General features: G+C 44.5%; 1 protein-coding gene across 2 annotated transcripts in view; it reads right to left on the bottom strand.

The window, feature by feature from the left end:
- The window catches only part of PRKCE (protein kinase C epsilon), a 502312-nt gene that overhangs the window by 474352 nt on the left and 306 nt on the right, over positions 1-27654 (bottom strand). For both annotated transcript variants that reach the window (XM_011281033.3, XM_019827139.3), the window contains exon 1: positions 27608-27654. This exon is cut by the window's right edge and continues 306 nt beyond it. In XM_011281033.3, the coding sequence (XP_011279335.1) occupies positions 27608-27654 (47 nt within the window). The remainder of the gene's footprint in view (positions 1-27607) is intronic.

Raw genomic sequence — 27654 nt, 5'->3', positions numbered from 1 at the left:
GGCTCGAACTCCGGACCGCGAGATCGTGACCTGGCTGAAGTCGGACGCTTAACCGACTGCGCCACCCAGGCGCCTCAAACACCCCATTTAAAACACAAATCAAGTTTGTTCCTATAATGAGCACTCGTAAGAATCTGAATGGGAAGGAACCCCTGTGTCCACACCATGGGGCAGTCAACCTGCAGAGGAGAAATTAATGCACGCAAAGGTTACTAATAACCCAACACAGGATGTAACAGGTGCCAAATGAGTGACTCAGACAATGAGTGCTATAGGAACAGTGACTGTGGCCATATTCGCTCAGGGGGACCAAGCCACTCTGTTGTTTCAGAGAGGCTATGCGTTCCTCTTTCAGTCCCAAGGGCATCACACATTCACGTCCACCCGCATGGGCACAGCATTCGTGGCACCAAGAAATAACCCTAGCAGGGCATCTGGGTGGCTCAGTCAGTTAAGCATCGTACTCTTGATTTCGGCTCAGGTCACGATCTCGCAGTTTCTGAGTTGGAGCACCGCATTGGGCTCTGTGCTGACCACACAGAGCCTGCTTGGGAACTATCTTGTCTCCCTCTCTCTCTGCCCCTCCCCCTCTTGCTCTCTACCTTTCTCTCTCAAAATAAATAAACATAGGAAGGAAGGAAGGAAGGAAGGAAGGAAGGAAGGAAGGAAGGAAGGAAGGAAGGAAGGAAGGGAGGGAGGGAGGGAGGAAGGGAGGAAGAAGGAAGGAAGGGAGGAAGGGAGGAAGAAGGAAGAAGGGAGGAAGGAAGGAAGGAAGGAAGGAAGGAAGGAAGGAAGGAAGGAAGGAAGGAAGGAAGGAAGGAAGGAAGGAAGGAACCGTAGCTTCTGGTCTCCCTGACCTCACCCACAGGCCAAGGGAGGGATAAGCAAAAGAACTAGAAACATTTTGGAACACAGTAACAGATGAAATGGCTCAAGGAGTCAATCGTGGCATTAATCACAGGTATAAACACTAAAGCCAAAACACTAAAACGAAAACCAGATTGGCCTCTGTTTCGGTACATAAAGTCCTACTTGGGCACTCTGAAAACTTTATGACTCAGTTGATAGATAAGCGTAACAGGACCAATTTCCAAATGGCAATTTAAAACCCACCTGACTAAAGTTAAGGATAACTACATTGCCCCAGATACTCGATCACAACTACTTCTTATTATGAGACGCACAAGGAGAAGCTATAGCAAGTACAGGAAGAAAACACTATGTCTCTGACACTTATAGATGGTAATAGTGGGTGCTACAATTTCTGGGGTTTTTTTTAATGTTTTTATTCATTTTTGAGAGATAGAGCACTAGCGGGGGAGGGGCAGAGAGAGGGGGACACAGAATCCGAAGCAGACTCCACGCACTGAGTTGTCAGCACAGAGCCCGACGTGGGGCTGGAACCCACATACCTGAGATCATAACCCGAGCTGAAGTCAGTCGTTTAACTGACTGAGCCGCCCAGGCGCCCCTGAGTGCTATAATTTCTAACCTCTAACACAGTGCCTGGAACATAGTCAATAAATGTCTGTTGAATGAGGAACAAATACGTTGTATAAGAACTTAAGTGTGTCTAAGACAATGCTCTGTTTTATGTGGATCAGCCTGGCTTCCGTTAGAAGCACCTTAAGACAACCATATCTTCTTATTTATTTTCACAAGCTGAAATGTAGAAGGTGTTGGAAAGTCTCTATAATACGTACATTTGTTAAAAGGATTTTCTTCTCTCCTGAAAATCCCTCGACAGCAGGATGCTTAGGGTATGTATATATGTGTATATCTCGGAGTGACTGAGTTCTGGTCTAATGGCCGAAATGGGCTGTGCTTTATCAGCCCGGCTCTCCATGTCCTGAGCATGTCAACAGCCCGATTTTAATGTTTAACCCTGGGCAACATAAAACTATCAGAGAAACAGGTTTGCACCTAAAGGGCCAGGACAAGCCTCCCTACCACATATTAGCACATATTGGGGGTATATCAGGAGCGTGATCTTCTTCTCCCTTTTGGTGGGGGAGGGAGAGGCATACAGAGCCCATTCCATCAGCCTGAACACATTAGAATCTCCTAAATTGGAAAGAACAAATCATGCTGCTGGACCTCCTAAGATTACCAGCCCTCACCATTCACATTCGACAGAGTCGGCAACCTGTAGAACTGTAAGCCTCAATGCCAAACCACCCCCTTATGATGTGTCTAGTGGCTTTTCCTTGTTTCTAAAACCGCCAGCGCTGAGTCTGTCAAAGCCAGCTTCAAACCTGCACCCTCACCCTTCACCCCAACACACTCCTGTTAATCTTTGAATCTATCTCTTTGCCTCTCAATACTCATTACAATCTCTCTTAAAGTCCTCTGTTACACAAAGAGATGCTAAATCTCTTCCCAGAACTAACAACATGGAATAAAAGCATGGGAAATAGGCAGAGCCTAGATTCGGGAAACAGACTCGCCCCGCCCTTCACTCAAGGAGGACCTCAGCCTGCACAGTCCTCTGGTCAGACCTGGAAAGGCTAAGCTGAGCTGGTCCTCTGTCCTAGCTGGCAAGAACCCAGATGAAGGAAGGTCAGAGTCCCCACCGGGGTTAATCAACAAACCCACAGAAGGGCCCCACCACTCACCGGCTCTTGGCAGTCCCCAACACCTCAAATCCCTTTTTCACATGGGCCCCAACTTGCCCCTGTCTTTTAACCCATCACCCAGGGTCCGCTTCTCCCAGCAGGACTTCTCAACTGTCACAGCCCATATGCCCATGAGCTTGACCTTCTGAGATCTGCAGTGCTTCCTGCCTGTATCACATACTTGGCACTTTTTACAAACAGACTTAGATTGTAACATATGTGCATTTTATTTTCCCAATTGAATTGCAAACTCTGAGGGCAGAATTTTCCCTGGCAAAACCACCTTTTCCATAGACACACTAAAAAAATGTGTGAATTGATGTGGAATAAAGATAAAGTAGGAGCTTGTGCCTCCCCTTAGTGTAAGCTTTAGAGGAAAAAGCCTCAATCCCAGTAGAAATGCATAATTAGGCTTCCAATACCGTGTTTTTCTTTTGCATCTAATATGTGGGCCTGTAGTTTAGTGTTTCCAGCAAGGGATTATCTGTGGAAGTCCATGGGCAGACTCTATTGTAGCCACATTACCATTTGCTCCTTGCATATTTATGAAAAATTATCCTTTCAGGATGAAATTTTCCATGACTGGTTTCTGATCCAAAATAAGGGTGTTTCTCTCTCTCCTTTTTTTTTTCTTTTGGAAAATTTGAACAATATCCAGTCAGCCATGTAGAAGTTGGGCATTAGCGAAAAAACAATGGCATGTTTTGTCTTTCAAAATCAATGTAAGCCTTTCTTTTGCGTGACCAATTAAAAAACAACTAAACTTCAAAATGAGAAACTTTCCACTTGTCTAGGCCTCATCAAGGATGAACCTTGTTGCTAATGAGATAATGCAATGAGAACAGAACAGAAACCATTGAAGTATGTATCCCTTCGTGTTACTTGCGTTAAACTTCACAAATGCCCACAGATGTAGTCCGCCCCCCAGGCCTTCTGAAATTTAAAAATACGCTGTATCTGTGAAATCTCAGCATCCACTGAGGCTGATCATCAGCTCTGAGAAACGAACAAAGTTTCCAGATAATCCAGGATAAATTTCTGGACAGTAAGTAATTGAGTTATCTTGAAAGAAGGATTCCCTCCAAATATGGGAGAGTTCTCTCCCTTAATACAGATTGGTTTGCCTTCAAACTTCTCATCAATAAAACTTCCTCAACCTAATACTTGTTTTAACACTCGGATTGACTCAATTTCACCCTGTGCCCTTAAAATCAGAAAGAAGCTTAGAAATGACCAGTCACCTTAACTAGCATGTTCAATTTTTATTTGGCAATAGCTGTTGCAAAACAGTTGCAATCTACAGAATATAACAACATTGTAGACATCTTCAAACCTGATCTTCACTAATGTTACCAAAATTATACAACACACTAAATAAATTTTAAAATCTTGCCTTTAGTTTCTTTTATTATTTTTTTAATTTAAAAGAAAGACATTTTAGGAACATTTTTGCATCACAGAATTCAAAAGAACTGTATCATATATTCTGAACCCATTTGACCATAGATGGAAATATTAAAAGTTTTTTTTCTTTTAAAGAAGCCCAAATTTCAATATGAAGTATTCACATACACATACAACCCAAGAAAACCAAAAAGAAATAGATGAGGAAGGCAGAAGAGCCAAGTGGGTAGAAATTCCCCGGATATAACTAAGACACAGAGCTTTCCCCCGGATCAGTGGATGAACCGCCAGTTTGGTTGATTAGGTCCTAAAAGATTTCTCAGACTCACATAAAATAAAGTTGATATTTACATTGCAGGAGCAGAGAAAAGGGTGGGGAAAACTGTTATGCTCATCCCAGCTCCTAGCACCTCTTCAGAGTTTCTATCACTGAATTCACCCTTCAGTCCTCCTCATCACTCCTGCCTTACACAGCCCTATTTATTCTGAAACAAAGCCCATCTACAGCAGCCGTCAAAGACCCAGCACACATAAAGGCACCTGCTCCTCTGAATCGCCCACAGTCAGTAAATAGAGCCCACAGCCACCCATTGCTCAAGCCAGAAAACTAGGTTTCATCCTAGATCCCAGCCTTCCTCACCTCCCTCCCCACCCCCCACCCCCATTCAGTCCACTGCTGGCTCTAACTTTCACAATCACTATCAGCCCTGCCAATTTCCCACTTGGGGTCACCAGCATCTCTAACTGGCTCACTAACTACAACAGTTCTCTCATTTTTTAATCCCTTCTCTGGTCCATTTTTGAGAATGATAAAATTCAAACCTGATCAGGCTATCCTGCAGCTTGAAAATCTTTCACTGGCTCCCCTGCTACCCTCAGATAGAGCCCAAGCTTACAAACTGCTGTGCACTTAAAGGGGCCTCCCATGACTCCTCTTTTTTTTTTTAATGTTTTATTTATTTTTGAGAGAGAGAGAGAGAGAGAGAGAGAGAGAGAGAGAGAGAGAGAATGAGTGGGGGAGGGGCAGAGAGAGAGGGAGACACAGAATCAAAAGCAGGCTCCAGGCTCTGAGCCATCAGCCCAGAGCCCGACGAGGGGCTTGAACTCACGGACCGCAAGATCGTGACCTGAGCCAAAGTCGGACGCTTAACCGACTGAGCCACCCAGGCGCCCCTAGTGTATTTATTTATTTGGTGAGTGGGGGACAGAGAGAAAGAGCATGCGTAAGTGAGTGAGCGGAGGAGGGGCAGAGAGAGAGAGAGAATCTCAAGCAGGCTCCACATTCAGCACGGAACCTGATGCAGGGCTTGATCCCATAACCCTGGGATCATGACCTGAGCTGAAATCAAGAGCTCTTCAACTGACTGAGCCACCCAGACATCCCTCCAGGATTAAATCTTAAGGAAGGAAGAGAAGAGAGAGAAAGAAGGAAGAAGGAAGGAAGGAGTCGCTGACAATACAGATTTCATTCCTCCGCATGCTTCCAAGTCACCCCCAGCCACCGCCCTACTTCACAATGCAGCTGCACTAAACTATTTTCAGTTTCCCATTTTAGGTCTTTGCTCAAATGTCACCTTTTCGCAAAAGCCGCCCCCCACCCCCACACATCTAGTTCAGCACCCCTTTTATGCCCCCACGGCATACATCACAGCAAGTCGCATACCATATAATAATTGCCTATTTGTGTATCTGCCCCCCCAATTTGATGTAAGCCTTCTGAGGTCACGGTCTGTATCTGTCCTGTTCCTAGTTATACCCTCAGGGCCTAGCTTGATGTCTGGCACATGGCAGGGGCTCCCTAATGACTTGTGGCATGAGTGCATGAATGACCTGGAAAACAGGAAGAAAGAAGGAAAGGATGGAGACACTTGATACCTCCCCCCCGGACAATCAGGAGGATGGGCGTGTGCTGCCCTCCCTCACATCTCCTGAGAACCTGCGGTGAGCTTTTCACGACCCTCTTCACACAGCCTTTCATCACAGCGGAACTTCGGGTGTGTCCAGCAAGGAATGCCAAAGGCCACCGTATCTGCGCGCACGGGTGCCACGTCCTGGCTTTGCTTTGGTGTGTGGGTCAGAATCGATTTCAAGCAGCGCCTTCCTTCTCTCCTGTCTTGAACTCAATCTCCTCTCGATGTGAAAATACAGTCCTTATTGATGTCATTCTGAACCGCGTGTGTTAAGCGAGCAAAAGGCTCTGTGTCGTTTAAGAAATTATTAAAACGTCTTAAGTGATTTTGTTGCCCTCGTTTTGGTTTCTAAAAATCTCTTTCACAGCAACACTCCAGTCACTGGAATGCTTGCCTTGTGAGGCAAACAACGATCAAAACACAAGCTGCCGGGCCACCCTGCACAGGTGAGCTGTAAAATGTCAGCCGGGCTGACCGTCCAGCAGAGAAGCAGGGGCAGGAGGGGGGGGCACCCTGAGACTGGAAAGGATTCGGGTAGTGATCTCCTCCAGTGAAGCCATCTTGTGGCCCCACGAAGTTCCCAAGGCCCGCAAGAGCTCCCCACTCCGGTAACTTCTTCCAGAAAAATAACAGCCACTGGCACCCGTTAACCACCATGACTCTAGAGCCGAGGCACAACAGCAACGTGGACAGGCTGAAGCTTCTCTTGTCAGAGCCTGGAGCGGAGGCAGTGAGTGTGAGGAAAAGAAGCCCAATGCTGAAATACTTTTTCATATCCATGACCAGCATCTGCCCCCTCTCCAGCCCCCGCCCCATTCCTGCCAGCTGGATGGGGCTTCCTGGTGGACGGCGGCCTCCCACGGAGGCCCAGCTCCCTGAAGACCCCTAGGAATTCCGAGTGGTGAGAGGCCTGGCAGCTTCTTGCATGACCTTCAGCCCAGCCCCTCCCCCTCAACCCCTCCTCCCAACCGAAGATGAGGCGAGATAAGGCGCCAAGTAAACTGGCGACTCTGACTCTCTCCACTCTCTCGGAAGGAGCCCGAGTGGAGGGGAATAAGGGGTGACCAAACCAGGAAATGCACCGCTGCATTTCCCCAAACCACACGGACCTTAAAACTCGTCAGACCGGTTTCAAATTAGCCCATACCCAGAAGAATTTATTAAATGCAACTGTTATGATTCATTGAGATTCACTCCAATTCCAAAATGAGAAGTGACAGTGTAATGACTGCATTTATTTCCCCCAAAGCAGTCACAGTAAAAGTGCCTGAGTAAAAGATGGGATAAAAGCATGAACGCAAAGACTTAAAAACGGCTCCGTGCTCATCCGCTGTAGGAAAAGGAGGGCAGAGAAGAGTTGAAAGCTTGGGTTAAGACGATGAGGGGCTCGCCGGGTCTTCTCCATTTGAGGAAACTTTCTGGAAAGGAGACCGCGGTACGTGTCTACCGAGTGCTTTCTCATGCCGGTCCTATTTTGTTTTGCAAGATACAACCTTCCGGACTGTTCCGTTTGTTTGGAATTTATGATGAAGTCCAGTCTCCAGAAACTGTCTGCTCTCTCCCTTGGTCAGCCAGCCTCAGAAACTCCCACTTCATCCCTTCTTTCCCTTCTCCAACATTTAACCAGCATCCAATTGGAATCAGGTACATGTCTGGCCTGGAGAATTCTCTGCCTTGTTGGGGCAGATGTCAATTAAGAGACTGGATCTATCTATAACAGGCATAATCCAAACCCAAAAACCTTGCTACCAAAGTAATCCCTTTTGCCATCCCAAGCCGTCCAACCACCTGCTCGAGTGAAGCCAAGTGAGTCTTCTGGTTCATCATCACGAGGCCCAGAATACCCATAAACTTGCCAAAGGCACCAGAAGAGGAGTTTTTGTAGACTCACTGAAGTCTCCCCTCCCACCCCCACCTCCACTTCTTCAGGCAGTGGCTCCCTCTTTTCAGGAAGCAATCTCTCTTTTCCATTCAGCTTTCCATAAAGAAGCTGGAGTTTTATTTTTCCTTGGCTTCCAATCTGTGCTTTGGACAGTCCCATAAAATTCCTTAGGAATTTATGGCCTGCTTTTCCTTTCAAGTGGAAAAGCACTAATCCCTCACAGAGGGGAAGGACAAGTGTTTCGAATGGGAGGTATGCTAGAAATATGTCCATTCAGCATAGGTGAGTTGGGGCCTGACCCACTGTTGAAGGCTTCCATGATGAGCCTAGCCCTTGACATAGAGCATGGTCTCAGTAACAGCCTGGGTAAAAGTGAGTGCTTGGCTTTGAAAGATTTCTCTTGACCGGAAAACTTATCTTCACCTGTCACTGCCATCCAAAAATTCCCGAGGCAGAACTGTCACCTAAATGTCGCCTCTACAGCACTCTTCTAAAATGCCAGCCCGTATAGCTCGTTATTATGTGTCTACACCTCAGTGTAAATGAGTTTATCAGCAAGAGGAATCCAGGAACACTGACTTTGCCCCAGGCTAAGAGGGGGTCTCAAGGGAAAGAAAACCTGAAGTCCATCTTTGCCTCCTGCCCTCCTTCACATTTTTTGTTGCAAGTCAGCTCCAAAGATCTGATCACACTCAGATCTGTGCAAATAGCTTTTCACCATCTTTTCTAATAAACACAAGGGAATGGGATATTAAAATATGCCTTCACAATTGAGTTGATTGGTAGCAACAACCAAGTAACAGATGATTTCTGAGGAGAAGGAGGGAGAGTTCACTTGAACTTGGATGATATTCAGCCTGATTTGGAGCAGGAAAGAGGAGGAACCATGGGGTTCTGTCTCAGTCCATGTAATTCTATATGAACAATCCCAGAAACCATAACATTAGCTTTGCCACTGCTTTATAAATGTCGTTGACTAAAGACAGAACAAAAACAACTACAATATCATTTAGACAATCTTGCGAATGAGGGACCCATTTGCACCCCTATTTTCATATAAAAATATTTGTTCAACCTCAGCTTTTCTCCCCAAAACAGTGTTGCATGATCAAATGAGCTGGAGAACACTATTCACTAAACTGTCATCCTGGAGATTAATGGAAATTAGCATATTAAAGGCTCTGAGAAGGCATGCAATAAAATGTTTAGCTTTATTTAATCTATCGTGTCACAAATCTACTTGATTATGGCATTTATTGATTTACTTCTTTTATCCTGCAGACGACATTTTAGAAAACCCTGCTCCAACTTAAGAGGAAGGATCTGGCCATCGCAGTAGGCTGAATTACAAAGTAAATGCATCCGAACACTGTAGAGAATTCTGGAAGTGGGAGGAACAAAAAGGAGAATCTTAAAAAAAAAAAAAAAAAGTAATCATCCCTCATCACAGTTCTTACTATCCTTTTGACAGGTAAAGACCAACCTCTAAGACAGGTGAAGGGTTATCTCAACAAAAGAGACAAGTCTCCACTTTTGTCAGCCCAAAGGGTGAGCTGATAAACTGTTCCAACTTCAGTCAACAGCTGGAGAACAAACTGGAAGCATAAATATATCCATCAGCCTCCTTATTAAAAGTTCCAGACACACGGTATCGGCTTTAACTTGTGACCGATAACCTGGATGGGCAGATAGAGGTGGATGATGGGAGTGTCGCAGGTGGATAATGGTTTGGATCCAGCTAGCTACATAAGCGCCTTACTAGGAATCGGGAAACCTGTTTGCTCCTAATTTCTGTCTCTACTGCATTTTTTATTTTGATCAAATCACTGAAGTTCTGAGCTCTTATACTTTTCCATCTGTACATGACGATTTAATGAATATCTGTTACTAGATATCAGTTTTCACATTCTTTCAATTGGAGGGAATATGTTCCATAGGCCTTTCCACCACTTAGGGATGATTTGATGATCCCTAAGAGGAAAAGAGAGAGAAAGTAAAGAAAGGGGAAGCAAAGACGAAGGTGGGAAGGAATTTTCACTCATTTGAATGCCTTTTGAATAGAGCTTAAATGTATAAATACATAAAGGTAGGGACACCTGGGTGGCTCAGTTTGGTTGAGTGTCCGACTCCTGATTTCAGCTCAGACCATGATTCCACGGTCATGGGATCAAGCCCCGCATGGGGCTCTGCGCTGAGTGTGCAGCCTGCTTAGGATTCTCTCCCCCTTGGCCCCTCTCCCTGACTCGTGCTCGCTCTCTCTCTCTAAAAAAAATAAAAATGAAAAAAAGAATACATAATGGTATTGAATGTATCATGGCATTGATATCAGTACCTTCTGGACCATGCCCTGGGCCTCTTGGACTCAGCGTGTTTGGGAGACTATATATCCAGGCATATAAACAGTAAATAGTAATAGCTAAAATAGTGAAATAGTAAATATAGAATAAGTAAATAGCTCTTCCTAACAACCAAGAAATGCAGGTGCTTATTCATCTGCCCCAGCTGTCGATCAATCATTTAACTTCCCTGGGTCTTACTTTTCTGAGATGTCAAACTAAGAGGGAGAACATGTATCCGTGAGGCACCACTATGTGATTCTGCATGCCATCTACAGGGATTTCAGGAGATGGCGGGGCAGGGAGTGGGCGTGCTCCTGGAGAACATAAAGTATTTCAGTTCATCAGGTCATATCTGCATCCTACATTGTTACGGGACTTGCTCACAGAGGAGTCGTTGGGCAGGTTTTTCAGAACCAGTCTAGCCTACCCATTCTTCAGAAGCCACCTCCTGCACAAAACCCTTGTGGATCCTCCCCTGGACAATCCTAACACATCTGCCTTTATGGAACTGTCTGGCTGAGCACATTCAAAGCTTACTGAGAGCAGAGAACCCTGTCTTCTTTGTTTTCCACATCTTACTAGTACTAAGTAAAGTTCTGTTAAATGAAAATTGGTGTTCTAGGCCATTATTTCTCAAAAATTTTTTTAGTTTTATTTTTTTAAGCTTATTTATTTATTCTTGAGAGAGAGACGGAGACAGACAGAGACAGAGCGAGAGCAGGGGAGGAGCAGAGAGAGAGAGAGAGAGAGAGAGAGAGAGAGAGAGAGACACAGAATCTGAAGCAGGGTCTAGGCCCTGAGCTGTCAGCACAGAACCTGATGCGGGGCTCGAACTCACAAACCGAGAGATCATGACCTGAGCCGAAGTCAGACGCTTAATTGACTGAGCCACCCAGATGCCCCCCAAATTTTTTTTATTGGGACCCACAGTAAGTATTAAGATCATATAAATAATACTCATATAAGTAAAACTGAAACAGAAGCTTTATAAAGCAACATCTACCCTTACTGTATGCAATGCCTTCTGATAATTTTGATATTGTTCTACACTTCTTCCATATTTAAAATTGCTATTTGAGACCCACCTAATGGATTTCATGACCTCAAATGATGGGTCCTGACCTATAGTTTGAAAAACTACTCAAGATATGCCCTGATCCTCTTTTCTTCCCCGCAAAATGAAAAAATGGATCCTCCACAAGAAGCCGATGAAATTTCTAGAAGTTCTTCACTGATTTAAATTTGGAAAGTGTCAAATGATGCTCACGTGCCTAATATCCAAATCCCATTAGAGAAGGCACACGGCAGGCAGCCTTACTGTGTGTGGGCGTCACTATATTCCACCAATAGGTTAGGACAGGATCTACTTTCCTTTCTAAAACTGATGTGATCAGTCTTTTCAAGCAGGCATTTCTCCTTTTTATATTCCTGAGTGTAGGTAGGAGACATCTCCTTAGGAGCCCCTATTCCTCCTAGCACTGCCTTATGCACAGGGCAGGGCTCAAACCTCCAGGAGGGAGAGCAGTAAACAAACAGCACACCCCTGGTGAAAGCATCCACATGTGAAGGGTGCTCCGTCTGGGTCTGAATCTTCTCTGAGCACTGGAAAGGGCTTTCAAACACATGCCTGATGGGCCTCAGTTACTCTCCAGGGACTCAGGAGGCTTTCTGAGTCTACAAAACTGCTATGCATCCCACCCACAAAGGGGACAACCACATGACTCCACTTTCCTGCTTGTTTCTGAATCACTGTCTTATCTGTCTTCCTCCCTTTCCCCCTTAAAATAGTTGGCTTCACGGTTGTCTGTGCACAGTCATATGATAAGCAGTGATAAAGAAAAAAAATTTTAAAGAGCCAGGGAGGAGTAAGGAAGCAAAGAGAAAGAGACGTGTTCTCTTGCACATGGGATGGGCTCCTAAGACTCCAGTTTCCTAGAAACAAAGCCCGCAGATCAATTTTAAATCTTGAGCCCCGGCAATGTGAAAAGGGCTAGGCTGAGAAACCCAAATGCTGTTCAGTGTTATCAGGCACTTGAGATAAGAGCTAAGCTCTATTCTAGTCCCTACCAGGAGACACCACTGTCCTCAATTTTCTCATCCACAAACTTCGGATGAAAATGCTATCCCCCCTCCCCAAATCTGAAAGTGGTTCATCACTATGACTTGTGTGTGTGTCACGTTTCATTTTGCTGAAGTATATAAAATGAGTATCCAACCCAACGAGGTAGGCAGAGCCAATATGACTATTTGCATTTTACAGCTGCGGGAACTACGTTCAGAGAAGTTACATTGCTTCCCTGAGGTCACACCGCTCATTCCTGTGGAGCCGAATTAATAAAGAATAAACAAACACATTGTGAATGCAGCCTTTTGTGAATGTATATTGGCCCACAAATACCTGAAAGCAGGCAGCAAATACAAACTTAGCAAGCCATAGTGATTTCCTAGGCAACTCATTCTAATTAGAACAACCCCTCTATCCAAGTCATGGATAGAGATGGAAAGCAATCCGTAATCCCTAGGGACCCTGCAACACACAGAATCTAACCAGGCACTCTCACAACATAAATCCTAGACCACATAATCTACAATTTATTTTTTACAATATAATGATAATGATGATGATAATAATAATAATAATAATAATAATAATAATAATAGGGCTCCTGGGTGGCTCAGTCAATGAGACATTCGACCCTTGATCTTAGCTCAGGCCTTGATCTCAGGGTCATGGTCAAGCCTCACGTTGGGCTCCATGCTGGGCATTAAGACCTACTTAAAAAATAATAATAATAATAGCGACAACAGCTAACATTTTGTGTGCGCTTATCATGTGATAAGCGCTTTTCTAAGCATTTGCTACACGTTATATTGTTTATTCCAAATAACACGATTAGAGAGATATTACTGATCTTGTTTTATAGATGATGAAATGAAGTCTCAGAGAGGTTAGACAACTTGTCAGAAGGATGCACAGGGGCGCCTGTGCGACCGACTCCGGCTCAGGTCATGATATTGAGGCTCATGGGTTCAAGCCCTGTATTGGGCTCCATGCTGACAACTCAGAGTCTGGAGCCTGCTTCAGATTCTGTGTCTCCCTCTCTCTCTCCTCCCACTGCCTTCCACCTCGTGCGCTCTCTGTCTCTCAAAATTAAACTAAAAAAAAAAAGGAACGCAGAGCTGGTTCAGTGGTACAACCAGGATTGGGACCTGTCCCTCTAGTGCAAAGCCTTTGCATTTAGCCATGATGCCACCTGCTTCAAAATGCAGTCACTGTACTCTATCTTTTTCACCTTTTCTTACAAGTCAAATATATACACATACAGTTGACCCTTTAACAACCTGGGTTTCAACTGTGCAGGTCCACTAATAGGCAGGTTTTTTCAATAAATACAGTACAGTACTATAAATGTATTTTCTCCTCCCTATGATTTTCTTAATAACATTTTCTTTTCTCTAGTTTTCTTTGTAAGAATACAGTATATCGTATCTATATATTCAACATACCAAATAATGTGTTAATCTATTGTTTAAGTTACTGGTAAAGCATCTGGTCAACCACAGGCTATTAGCAGTTAAGTTTTGGGGGAGTCAGGTTATACTCAGATTTTCAACTGCACAGCGTCAGTGTCCCTAACCCCCTCATTGTGCAAGGGTCACCTGTAATAACAGGGGAAACTATATGCGCAAATGAGGCGGTATATGGGAACTGCCTGTACTTTCTGCTAAATTTTTGGTAAACCCAAAACTGCTCCAAAAAAAGCAAAGTTTAGGGGCGCCTGGCTGGCTCAGTTGGTTAAGTATCCAACTTCATCTCAGGTCATAATCTCCCAGTTCGTGGGTTTGAGCCCAGTGTCAGGCTCTGCACTGACAGTTCAGAGCCTGGAGCCTGCTTCGGATTCCTTGTCTCTCTCTCTCTCCCCCTCTGCTGCTTGTGCTCGCTCTCTTGCTCTCTCTCTCTCTCTCTCTCTCTCTCTCAAAAATAAACTTTTAGGGGCGCCTGGGTGGCGCAGTCGGTTAAGCGTCCGACTTCAGCCAGGTCACGATGTCGCGGTCCGTGAGTTCGAGCCCCGCGTCGGGCTCTGGGCTGATGGCTCAGAGCCTGGAGCCTGTTTCCGATTCTGTGTCTCCCTCTCTCTCTGCCCCTCCCCCATTCATGCTCTGTCTCTCTCTGTCCCAAAAATAAATAAACGTTGAAAAAAAAAATAAATAAACTTTTAAAGAAAAGCAAAGTTTATTGATTTTTTTAAATAACGTTGAAATGAAGGTAAAAGATAAAAATTCTCCCTATTATGTCAGCACCCTCCCTTGCCTTTTCCTTTTTAAAAATAACATACAGATATGTGTGTGCGCGCGTGTGTGTGTGTGTGTGTGTGTGATTTTTAAATATTACCACACTCTCTGTCATGGAAGGAAGGAGAACATTCCAGAACAAATGTTTATAGAACACCTACTGTTTAGTTAAATACTATTATAATTTAATGTTAAAATTTACTTAAACAATCGAACATCTATCATGTACAAGGCAATATGTCAAGTGTTAGCACAAACTGGCCCAAGTGTTTACTCTCTGGGATCTTTCCTACCTCTGTAAGAGAACAGATAGAGAATACCCCAACATGAACACTAGACATCAATAATTTTAAGTAGAGAATGCAAACAGTAAAAGCTACCAGGATTCCAAGGGCCAAAAGAGCTATAGCCCGGAGAGTTCTAGGAAGGAGGCCCAAGGAGGAGGGAGACTAGGAGAGGTGGTTAGAGTATTCCAGGAATATGGACATGCGGAGATCAGAGTACCAAGAAATACTGGACAGGATGAGAGAAACAAGCCGCCTTGCAGGAGGCTCCCAGCATGCAGGATGCGGGATCCACTTAGCAGAAAATGGGGGAGGGGATGGACACAAGCCACATAGGACCCTGAATGTCTGCTGGAGCAATGAAGCTAGATTCTATTCTATAAGTAATTAGGAGTGGGGTTGGGGGGACAACTGGTTCTGAGCACCCCAAAAGGGTATTTAGTGCCATTGCACAACTCTTATATAAATCCCCTGGATTCCGGAGAACAAGGCTAATAAAGATATGAAAATGAGCCCTAAAGCTATCATCATGAATTCGTACTCAGGCACCTAAAACTTAAGTGAGCTATTCTTTTCTAAAATGAAAAAAAAATTTTTAAAACAGCTAGGTGGTCATGGCCAGTGACTTGCACTTTCTGTGAATAGAGCTCTCATACTCAGTACCAGGAAAGTGAGAAGCTATGGGGTCCTGAGGCACAGAACAGGCCAGTGGTGTGGACTGAACTTCAAACTTTCAGGCAGGAGGCTGCCTCCATGATTCCAGGGGTTCTTGAAAGGGGTCATTCATCAGAAAAACATGTTCCCTACTTCTGGCTAATGCTGGAATTGTGTTAACAAGGGGCTAAGCCTTCCATTTTAAAGTGACTGCAAATCTCCCTCTTCTGCCTTCAGTGGGACAAAGAGATGATGAACATATCCTTTTGCTGGGCATGTTTTGTTACTGGGGTCAGGGGACACAGGTCCAGCTTTAGCAAATAAAAAGGCAGGATGCCCAGTTAAACCTGAATTCTGCACAAGAGATACTTTGGTAGTGTATGTCCCATGCAATATTTAGGACATACTTACAGCAGAAAAGTATTTGTTGTTTATCTGAAGTTCAAATCGAACTGGGCATCATGTATTTCATTTCATCTCGCAACTCTGGGCTCTGGGCACCTAACAGAAATAGGACAGATTCCTGGAAGAGCAAAGGATACAGATAAAGGAGACTGGGTGCCAAAAACAAACTTTTCAAATCAATTTCAATATATGAAGGTCTACAAAAGCATACCACTGCTCATCAATAGGACTCAGAGTTAATGTTGACAGGCCCGAGAACCTTCACCTACCTGTCCCTCATTCAATCCTGCCCACAGCCCTACAACCCAAGATGGGTGACTATTGCTAACCCTTTTCGTAAACAAGGAAACAAAAGTTTGAGGAGGTCAAGTGAATTTTCACAAAGTCACAAAGCTATAAAACAGAAGACCCAGATCCCTACTCTTGGGTGAATTCCAAAGAAGGTTTTAAAGAAAAGGATTCATGTGGTTGAAGGCAAGAAGAAAAGACAGTTTGCAAGAACTGATCCTTCATGGTCGTATGAGCTCTCTGCTACCTTTAGTCTCATTACTTCAGTATCAATTATCTAAAATGAAATCTGAGCTTAAAAACCAAGGGTCCTAACAGAAAATTAACGAAGGAATTATGATTCCTTACAAGCCTCCCATAATCTTTTCAAAAGGCTGGCTACCCTTCAACTCATGTTTACCTTAGCAATTCTGATGTCCTGGTCAAAAGCAAAGTCCTGGTCTCTCAGTGCGGTACCTTTGTGCACTACCGACATTCAGGCCAGAACACAGCAACCCGTGTGCATTCCGTTAGAGGCTGGGCTTACTGAAGAGACACATGGTAGGAAAACGCAGTCAGGTGCTTTGGCCCAGAGAAATGGGATGTACACCTGGGCCACAGCAAACAGACGGTAAGAAATCCTCAAACTTCAGTCACCCCATTAGGCTCATGAGTTAATGCAGGTGATGTTCAGGTTAAAATGCAACACTGAATCTACTTTTTAAAAATTCCAGGGGTGCCTGGGTGGTTCTGTTGGTTAAGTATCTGACTTCAGCTCAGGTCGTGATCTCACAGTTCGTGAGTTCGAACCCTGCCTGCTTCGGATTCTGTGTCTCCCTCTCTCTCTGCCCCTCCCCCACTCACACTCTGTCTCTCTGTCTTAAAAATAAACATTTTTATAATTTTTAAAAAAATTCCAGAGGGCGCAATGCATCAGGTAGGTCAGGACCAAAGCCAGCCCCAAGACAGGTAACCCATGTTCCCTGAACCTCCCACCCCAGGGGCTGCCTATGAAGCACCAAGTTCTAGTTCTGCACACCTGGAATCTGGCAAATGCTGAATTCCTGTTGCCAGCTTATTTCAGAGAGGGAGGGAAGTAGGGAATGGAACAAAATTCCTCATTTGGCCATTACTGAATGAAATCTTCAGACAAAAGCACAGTTTCACCTGTATCAAATAAAAAGTATTAAATGCAGACAATTACCAATAATTAATTACCATTTATTGAGAACTTGCTGGGAGCTGGGCACTTTTTCATGTTTCATCTGTCATTATAATAACTCTACAAGGTAGCTATGATTCCCATTTTACAGATGAGGGGACTGGTAGATAGGTTAAATAATTTTCCTAGTATCATGCAGCCACAATTGAGAAAACTAGAATCTGACCCAGGACTGACTCCAAAGCCCACGTGACTGTTCAAGATCCATGAATTTAGATTAAGTCACCACTCAATGACATGAAGGATGTCATCCTACAAAGCTCTTCCTCATCTCTATTGGGCCTATTAAGAAATAAACAAAGAAAATCAGCTGGAAATATAGCGTGGGAGATTGGGGTTAACCCTTAGGATAGATTCCCTTGATAATCAAGAGTTCAACATATCATCGTAGTGATGCTGTTCAACACCTTGCTCTGAGCAAAATCCCTAGAATGTAAAAAGTGTTTATTATTTATTTGTTGAATGGCTGGCCAGCTAGCTGGATAAACAGATGAATGCATGAATATCCATTCTGTCCATTGTTCCCTTTCTTTGGATAGCTTATCATTTTGGTTTTTGTGTGTGCTTTGTTAATGAAGCAATTATTTTTGGATTGCATCCCTCCTTTGACCTCACTGGTTTCCTAACTGCCCTCATCACCCAAAATGCTAAAAAACAGCTTGCCCAACATTTTGTATGCTCTTCCTCCCATTTAGAGGGGCTCCCTCCCCGACCCAGATTCCATTTTTGACAAGGCCTGGTTCAAAATCTTATGAAGAAGCCTTTGCCAACTAGTAGAACCCACATTAATCTCCTCTCCTGTGATGTCCCACAGGGTCTTCAACTTCACTGTTTCATAAAAGGGTGTTAATCCCGAATCCCCAAAGGGCCCACTTGAGGAAGGTCCATTTCTTCTATTATCTAATTATAATGTTTTGCAAAGTATGTCCACAAAACACTAGTTCTATGATGCTAATATTTTTTTCACAAATAAGGGCATTCTATGATGGATAAGTTTGAGATATATGTAGCTACACACAGAGGGATACAAGTCCCTTTCCTACAGGCCATCTTGGCACCTTAAATATACTAATGCGCATTTGACTCTGCAAAATTTCCCAACCTCTTTGATCACAGCAATCTGAAATTATTAGAAGGCTCCTACTCTTTGAAAGATACCCTGGCAAACACTGGTCAATTACACGTCCCATCCTCGGTGGCTGACTGATGATTCTCTCAGCTGCCCAAAATGGTTTACTCATCCATTCCAAAAGGTAGGGAGATGGAGTCATAAGCCCTGCATTCCAGAAATTCTGCTTGCTTGTTTGCTTTTGGAATATCTTTGGAGTGGCTCAGTCATATAGACAGAGGGCTCCATTTAAAAAATAAATATATTTTTGTGGGCCTTGAACAGTACGTAAAGAAGCAAGCTATCAAAAATGACTTTGTGATTTTGATCACAGTAATAAAGATAAGGAGGGAAAAAAAGCAGAGGCTGGCAGTTTTTCAGAGATATAAGACTTAGCTTCATGGAGAACAATAAAGATAAAATATCATCAAGTGCTAGGCTGAGCAAAGTCAAGGCCCAAAATGCAGAGAGCCAAGTACGGATCACTGTTAACAGAGGCCTTACCCAAGGGTATCTAGATCTATACTAACGCCTGCCTTCATGGGTGTGGAATCTAAGGTCAAACCCCATTGATTAATAGAAATCACCTGACTCCTAGTCAATAAATTTCTCAGGGAGTTGGGGGGAAGTATTAGTGAACCCAGCCCTGAGGAGGTGAAGCCTAGGGTGTCCCCAGGCTCAGAAAACCCTGGGATGGGCTCTCCTTCTTAATTATAATTTTATTCACCAAAAGATCTGTGTTACTCATAGATTAATATTGTGTCTCCTACCAGACTACATGCTCCATGAGAACAGCTCCTGGCATGGCACCTGGCATATAAAGTATTCAGTAAATATTTGCTAAATGGATGAAAGAATGGCTGGAGCAATGAATGAACATACCACTTTGTCCACTGGTTAGAATCTTTTGCGGGTTCCGCCATCTTTCTTTCCAGCACTGTACTGGATGGTGAACTTCTAAAGTTTCTTTTTTTGTTGTTTGTTTATTTATTTTTGAGACAGAGAGACAGCATGAACGGGGGAGGGTCAGAGAGAGAGGGAGACACAGAATCTGAAACAGGCTCCAGGCTCTGAGCTGTCAGCACAGAGCCCGACGCGGGGCTCGAACTCAGGAATCGCGAGATCATGACCTGAGCCGAAGTCGGACGCTTAACCGACTGAGCCACCCAGGCACTCCATGGATGGTGAACTTCTAAGAAGAGCAGAATCTAAGTTAGTCTTATGAAAGAGTGCTGCCGGATGAGTGACTGGCTACCTGTACTCCCTGAGTGGCTCATACTCTGCTTGGTGAACCACTGGGAGGAAGACACTTCTACTCACAAGATGCTTGTAAGACTACTGGCATCAAAAGATAGTACAGTCTGAAAAAATAATCTCGTCAACAAGGACATAAGCAAAATCAAAGTCTATGTTTTTCCTCGATAATTAATTACTGATCTGCCCTCCATGATTTTCCTAAACCCTTCTTGAACCTGATTGTATCTTTAATCTGATCTACCCCTTGGAGTCATTAGCTCAACGAGTTTATGCCTTGCTGGCAAATAAAGGTGACTTTTTCACTGGCTTAAAAAACTACCTCTCTGAGACTTCAAGGTGAAGTAGAGGGGACCGGGAGGGGTAGGGCAGGAGAGGTTCTCATTTCTATGCTTGGATTCGTTAACAGATTGTGCTTTCCCCCTTCCTCCCAGGCATGATATCATGGGGCTCAATCATATTCCCTCTGGAGTCTCCATTCTGTTTAGTGGCCAGTAAGCTGCAGTGACAACAGTACGTTCCTGTCCCCTCTGCAATCCCAGCACAGTACAGACTTTTGGCCACTTCACATGGTTTCTGCCAGAGAACTGGATTTCAAACAGGTGCAGCCCTGCTGATTAGCATTATAATAGATTGTAATTACTTAACCAGCCCATATATACCCGGAGGAACTTGGAGAGAAATATAATGTTTTGCCAAGTGTAGCTTTTATTTATGTAAAATACTGCAGGCCTGCTCTGGAGTTCTTTTAGTCTAAGTGAAATCCTGGAAGCTTTGTCTGCATATGCTTCAATGAGTTCCGGCACTGGAGTTCAGGCACTGGAATTTAAAATTTCATTTCTTGTTGTTGTCAGTTACAAAAGGTTTTGTATCTAAGGCCCTTAGGAGAATTTAAACTTGATTTTAAACTCCGCAAAGGGAGGACAAATGGGCCTTTTTCTTCTCCCCTTCCCACAGCACCTTGCACAGGCCCTGACACCCAGAGTGTTTATAACTCCTCTCAAAGGGGTCCCTGGGTGGCTCAGTCAGGTAAGCCTCCAACTCTTGATTTTGGCTCAGGCCATGATCTCATGATCATGGGACAGAGCCCCACACCAGGCTCTGCACTGAGCCTGCTGCCTGCTTGAGATTCTCCCCCTCCCCCCTCCCTCTGTCCCTCTACTTTCCACTTGTGTGGAAATAATATGGCTTTCTTCCATAAGAACAGCTTCAAGGATCCCATAGATTTTTTATGAGATATCCTTTCCTTCTGTCTTCTCCTCACTTCTTTCAACTGTACACAAAGACTGTTTAAAGGAATTCCTTCAACCGTTTACCACACTGGTCTTCCCAGCTAGATTTCATCCTCCTTGATATCATAGACAACTTTTGTCTTACCAAGTCCCCGACTTGCTAAGGGAATACACACTTGTTTAATTAAATTCATTCACTCATTCAACAGGGGACCAGGAACTGTCTGGGATACCAAGGGTAGAGCAGTGAACAAACACCAGTGCATTTATAGAACTTCTGTTCTGGTGTTAGAGACAGACAATTAAGAAAAACATATAAGATAGAGATAAGACCCAAAGAGTAAAACTAAAGCAAGAAAGGAGTATGCAAAACATCAAGGAGAAGGGTGAAATTTTAAATAGGGTTACCAGAAAAGGCCTTACTGAGAATGTGATATTTGAGTAAAGGCTTGATCCATGAGGATATCTGGGAAAGGAACATTCCAGAAAGATGGAACAGCCAGTGCAAAGACAGAGGTAGGAACATGGTGAATATGTTTAAGGGGGTCGAGTGGGTCAACATGGCTGGGAAAAGAATGATGGAAACAAGTAGCAAGCAATATAGGGTCAGAGAGGTCATAATGGGAGGCTGACCGTGTTGGCCTTGTAGGTTATAAGGACGTGGGTTTCTACCAAGAGGTCTGTGAACTGAGCGGCATGAGCTGGTGAAGTTGTGTCAGAGGGGAAACAGTTAGGATGCTGTAGAAATAATCCAGGTATGAGATGATAAGGTCTAGGGCCAGAGTGATGTCAGCAGAGGTAAACAAAGATGACCATATTTGGGATATATTTTGAAGGCAGAGAAAACAAATGCTGCTGTACGCCTGGATATGGGGGCATCAGAATGCCAGGCATCAAGAACGGCTTCTCACGGATTCTGGCCCAGGCAACTGAAAGGATGCAGTTGCCATTTCTTGAGATGGGGAAGCCTGTAAGAGGCTTAGATTGGGGAGGGGGGAATCAGATATACAGTTTTTGACATAATAGAGTTTGAGATGCCCTTGCACAATCAAATGATAATGACCAGAAGGCAATCACATATATGAGTTCTGAAGCTATAGTTACATGGGCTGGAATTAGGAATTTGGAGTCAACAGCACTGAGAATGTATGTAAATCCATGAACCTAGATGAAATTGATACAGTAAAACCAAAACAGCAGCTCCCAAATATCCTTATTTTCAATTGGTCAGATGCTTCAATAAATAATTAACCTTTGACTACAGTGGCCACACAATTCCTAGACTTTTCAAAACAATCTCATTTCAAGTGATTCTAATATTTTCAAAAAGGCAATTGTTAAGCGTAATTAAATTAACTTTATTTTTAGACTATGTGAGACTCTTCATATAAATACATTCACAAATCAAAGAGAGAAATATCACTGGACCATATGTTCTGATTTAAGATTCTAAAACTATGAATATACACATATAACTCTTCAACTATTAATAAAATTGTTAGAATGTACTGTAGCCTGGCCCTTTGCTAAGAACTTTACATAGATTCTCTTATTTCTCATAAAAACCCCCAAGAGGTTGTCAAACTTTATAAGAACTATTATAGTCCCATTTTACAGATGAAGAAACAGACATAAAGAGCCTAAGTCACATGCCTCAAGAATGACAGATGCAACCTGGGGCACCTGGGTGGCTCAGTTGGTTAAGTGTCAGGTCAGGTCATGATCTCATGGTTCGTGGGTTCGAGCCCCTCATCGGGCTCTGTGCTGACAACTCAGAGCCTAGAGCCTGCTTCAGATTCTGTGTCTCCCTTTCTCTCTCTCTCTGCTTCTACACCCGCCCCCCCCCCGCCCCCAAGCGCGCACGCGCGCACACACACACACACACACACACACACACACACTCTCTCTCTCTCTCTCTCTCTCTCTCTCTCTCTCTCTCTCTCAAAAATAAATAAAAACACATTAAAAAAAAAAAAGAATGGTAGATGTATCCTGTAGGTAGAATCCACAGATCCAAGGGAGAGGGGCCCACTGAAGAGTTAGGGAACTGAGGGTCTCAAATATTCACTAACTCAGCTGCTGGTCAAAGACAATACAGAGGAGAAATAGGGCTGACAGACAAGGTCTGACTGCCCAGAAGACCCTTTAACTGCAGGGCCCCCATGCCAAGTGGCTTTTTGCGATAGCACTGGGGCAAGAACTAACCCTTAGGGCAGTGGTTAAATAACCAATTATGCACCATAGGGAGCAGTATTTAATGAGATGTTAAGTATTATAGGAGTCAGTAGGGAGTCGAGTATGGAGAAATCCTGGAACCTAAGCTGTTGTTCGACAAATTCAAGGTGTACGTTGCATAGGTGGAAAGGGGCTTTGACCACGCCCAGTCCTTCCACACCCCCTTCTAGAACCTTCCCACCTCACTCTATCTAAATGATAATAATAGCTTTCAGGGATCTTCTAAGATTTCCCCACAAAAGTCCTGAAGGTAGAGAGATGCCTTCAGGCAGTGTATATCGAGGGGTACTCAAGCCACCCTCCCTGTGAGACAGAACAGGGCCAGTTTAACCACCAAGCCAGTCCTCAGGCTCTGCCCAGAGCATCAGCATCTGAACTAACAGGGGGTTGGCCTGGGCCTCTGCTGTTGTAACAGTCTCCCCATGGGATTCTGGGGTCAACACAAAGTAACAGTTCCTGAGCCTGACCCCTTCAGAAAGAGTGTCGGCCTATCTCACAGGGTCAGCAGGGTGGAATAATTTTGAGAAACCTTGTTAATGAGCTATTTGGGAAATATGCAACAGAAACACTAGTGTCCCATTCCTTGCCAGACGAGGCTATCCAACTGAAAAGAAACATTTTGGAGATGAAAAACCGGCTTATTTAGGTCCTGTATAATAATCAACTCTATAAAGAACCCTTTCTGGGACCAATCCCATGGTAGGCTTAAGGGACATAATACTAACTGTAGTCGCTAAACGTTCATGAGCTCTTGCTGAGGGCAGGCCTCGGTCTATCACTTTCCATGTATTAACTCCTTTCATCCCTTCAACAAATGCATTTTGTTAGAAGTAGAGACTTTCACTGTCATCCACTTTTTACAGAGGAAGAAACAGGAACACAGGTTAAATATCTCACTAAAGGTCACAAAAGCTATTGGTGGTAGAGGCAGGATTCGAACCCAAGCAGCCTCCCTCCAGAGCTCTGCCCTTAAGCACTGGGCTGTACCACCTCTCAGAAAATGACTGTCATTATCACTGCATTAGGAGGCCTCTTCTACACCGGGGAGGAAGCCAGGGAGTGACACAAACCAAAGATGTCTTCAGAGGCAGGGGTGGTGGAACAGGGAAGGGCCGAGCTCAGAGTACACACTAAGTGAGGTGACCACAGAGCAAACTCCAGACTGCGAACAGGAGCAGTCAGCTGTCACGTGCTCACTCCTTCCACCCTCTGCCATCCACCATGCTCCCACCACCTGTCCTCAATGCAAAGCAGCTCCATCCAGCATTCGCCGGGCCCCTGCTTCTAAGGAATCCCCATCCTTCTTGTTTCCACAACTATGCTTATAAATCTTGCTTGAGGAATCACAAAGGTCTACTATAAAATTTCAGGACATTTCTGTGTACAAAGTCTCGATACAAGAATTATTTGGAACCCTCCCTCCCCTGCTGTTTTATTCTCCCCCAATGTTTCTCAAAGCATGCTTTGGTCAAATTCTCTTGGACCACTTGTTACAAATGAGGACTCCCAGCACTTGTCCTAAACTACCGAATGAAAAGCTCTGAAGGTACAGATATAAGCAGACCTATATTTTTAACACCCTCCCCTAGTGATTCTAATGCACACTCAAGTCACAGAAGCATTAATATCTCATTCCTGGAAAACAAGCGACAGCAACAGTGTTTAATGGGTTTCTGCTTTCAGTACAAGTGAGATCTTCCCATCTCTCTGTAATGAGCTTTCTCTAAAACAACTCCCTTTGTCATCACAACTGATGCATCTCTCATTATCTGGAGAATAATTATCTCAGCCTGGCTTTCAAACATTCTAGAATCCACCTCAGTTTTCTAAACTTTCTCCTACTCCAGTGTATCCAAATTGTGGCTCCCCGTATAACTAACGATGTGAAGAGGTACCTGACATGAACTTCCTTCCTTTTTATTTTAGAAGCCATGTGTTTATGTTCATGTGAACGAAGAAAAATTGCAACCGCAATATTCCAACCTGTGATACTGGGGCTAAAGTGAGAAATAAGGGAATCAGTGTTTAAAGGTTTTAAATAAATAATAGCACAGGTGGTATGAAGAGAAAAGTCTTAAATGAGGGAGATTTTATCCTGCCTGACCCTGGCTGACAGGCACCCTCAGTTTGGGCCATGCCTGTCTGTTCCCCAACCTTGACCACAGGTGTTCTCAACCTTTATTCCAGCAGTGTCTGTGCCCATGGAATGATGTCTCCTATTGTGAATACCTCTTTAAATGCTACCCACCACCTCATGCCCAATTCATGCCTCCTTCTGACCTTTTCGTAACTCAAGTTTTGGTGTTTTTTTGTTTGCTTTTTTTTATCTGTCCAATACCTGTTGTACCTAATTCATATTTGCTACGAGACAAAAGAGATACGATTTTGAAAGCACTTTAAATTATTGTGTACCATGAAAACATCAGGGACACGGCACAAGAATCTGCAGGGAGAATACACTGCAAGGACCAGGGGGCTCAGTTCTCCCCAGACAAGCCATGGGCAATAGATGTAGTGGGCCCTGTGCTTGTCATGTGACCTTGGGTACCCATTGGGCTTCTCTGAGACTCAATGTCCTTGTCTCTAAAACCTGCATCTGCACTAGCTGATCTGGTCCAGGGCCAAGTCCAACATGAATTTGCGAACCTTAGAGAATAATAACCAGACAAGGCTAGTGCTCACTGGATGCTTCACGGCAAATGCTCCAACGTGGGGACGGTGCCCTGATGAACCTAGGGCTGGGGCAGGCTCCGGCAAAGCATCACCAGAGACACTCGGGCACCTCTCCCTCCAACGAGATGTGTTCTGTGGCTAAAGCAGCCCCACTGTTCATCCCACCTGCTCTCTGCCTCACTCTCTACCTCCCTCATCGGCATAGACAGCAAAGACCCTATGGATGGCTTCACTGCCATACTCATGTTTTTCCCATCCTCTTCCTGTTCTAAGACAACAAATTCAAAACCACAAGTTCTTAGTGTGAAGGTCTGGTCCTGAAATTAGCTATCCCTGCAGCTCCCCCTCAGACATGCACTACTTTCCTGAGTCAAAGAGCCCACGTGTGGAAAGGAAATGGGGAGTGGGTGGGAAGTCTGATGGTGGGAGGCAGGCAGAAGGAAGGGGCATTGCTGAAACGGCACAGAATGGGATGGCAATGTGTTCTTTGGGACTCCACAAAGGTCTGCCTGCTTCCCAAAGTGTAAGCCGCAAATCTCCCAGGGTGGTACTTGGTATGGTTTGTTGGAGCTTCCCTGTAAGCCCCGTAACCATGGTTTCGGGCAGACTACATCACAGCGTGAGAGCATAAAGAGAAGAGGCTTTTTTCCTATTTTCTTCTAAAAACTCCATCTCCTTTTTAAAAATATGTAAGGTGATACGCCAAGGTGGTCTGTATGTAACCTCTGACCCTAGGAAAATCACCAAGTGGTCTGCTTTTGATAATTAGAAGGGGATTCCTCTATATTTCTCCATGAGGATCCAGATATTTCTTTTGGTATAGACCAAAGAACCCTGAAAACATATGCACCCAGAGCCACACCTGCTCTCGGTGGAAACATGTAGCATATCGGAAAACACCAAAATCCATTTCCTAATTTAATACCTTCCTTCCAAAAAGGGCAAAGGCAAGGTTTGTTTCCCTGCTTCTGTGGGGGCCACGGTTGAATGCATTTGGCTTATAGTACCTGGACAGGGGAGGCCTATTTCCAAGTCCCTAATATTCTGACAATGTAATCAATCAACTCAATGTCAGACTTAGAAACAGTATCACACTGCACAGTTACCTTGAAAAATCAAAACAGGGAAATAATATAAGTTTAAGTGGGATTCAAAGCACTGACTTCCAATTTCTCACAAGCAGAATCATTTTAAAACTACAACACTCATTCTGGATGAATGGGCGACGCACCGGGCAAAACAAGCTGGTCTTACGTTGCTGGGACCCTGGAGGAGACATCCTAGAGGAGAACACATTTTTCTCCCTGTATGTCAGAAGATGAGCTAACCACCATGCAACAGAACAGAAACAAGCTAGCTTCCTCCCGGAGGGAAAAATAAAGCAGCTCCTCACTGGGCTACACAGGACAAAGCCAGGACGTGCTAGAAGCCTTCAGTCTAAGGCTCCACGTGCCTCTCCAGGGACGGAGGAACCCACCCACACACAATCACACACAGCCAGCCCACCACGCGCCTGCGGAAGGCGCCGGGTTCTCTGCCAACCTTCAGCACCAGCGGCTGGGGGCTCCCCCAGCTTGCGAGCGCCCTGTAGCACCCGTTGTCTGGAGGGGACAGAGGGCCTGACCCTCTTGCCAAGTCTTCTCTTCCTTGCCCCAGCACCTACTTCTCCCCACCTACGAAATGAAGTATGCTTCCCCAAGGCAACTGAGACACATACACACACACCCCAGATGGCAATAATTCTCGGCGCCCCATGACCAACGCCAAGGCCGCGAGTGCTTCCCCGGGACCCCACAGCTGGGCTCCCGGACCCGGAGGCGTCCGACTCACCCAGTCCTCGAAGTGCCGGCTCCCGTTCTGCAGCAGCTCCTCAAACT

The sequence above is a fragment of the Felis catus genome, chromosome A3, assembly GCF_018350175.1.
Source record: "Felis catus isolate Fca126 chromosome A3, F.catus_Fca126_mat1.0, whole genome shotgun sequence".
NCBI lineage: Eukaryota > Metazoa > Chordata > Mammalia > Carnivora > Felidae > Felis > Felis catus.
This window is presented reverse-complemented; position numbering and strand designations above follow the sequence as displayed.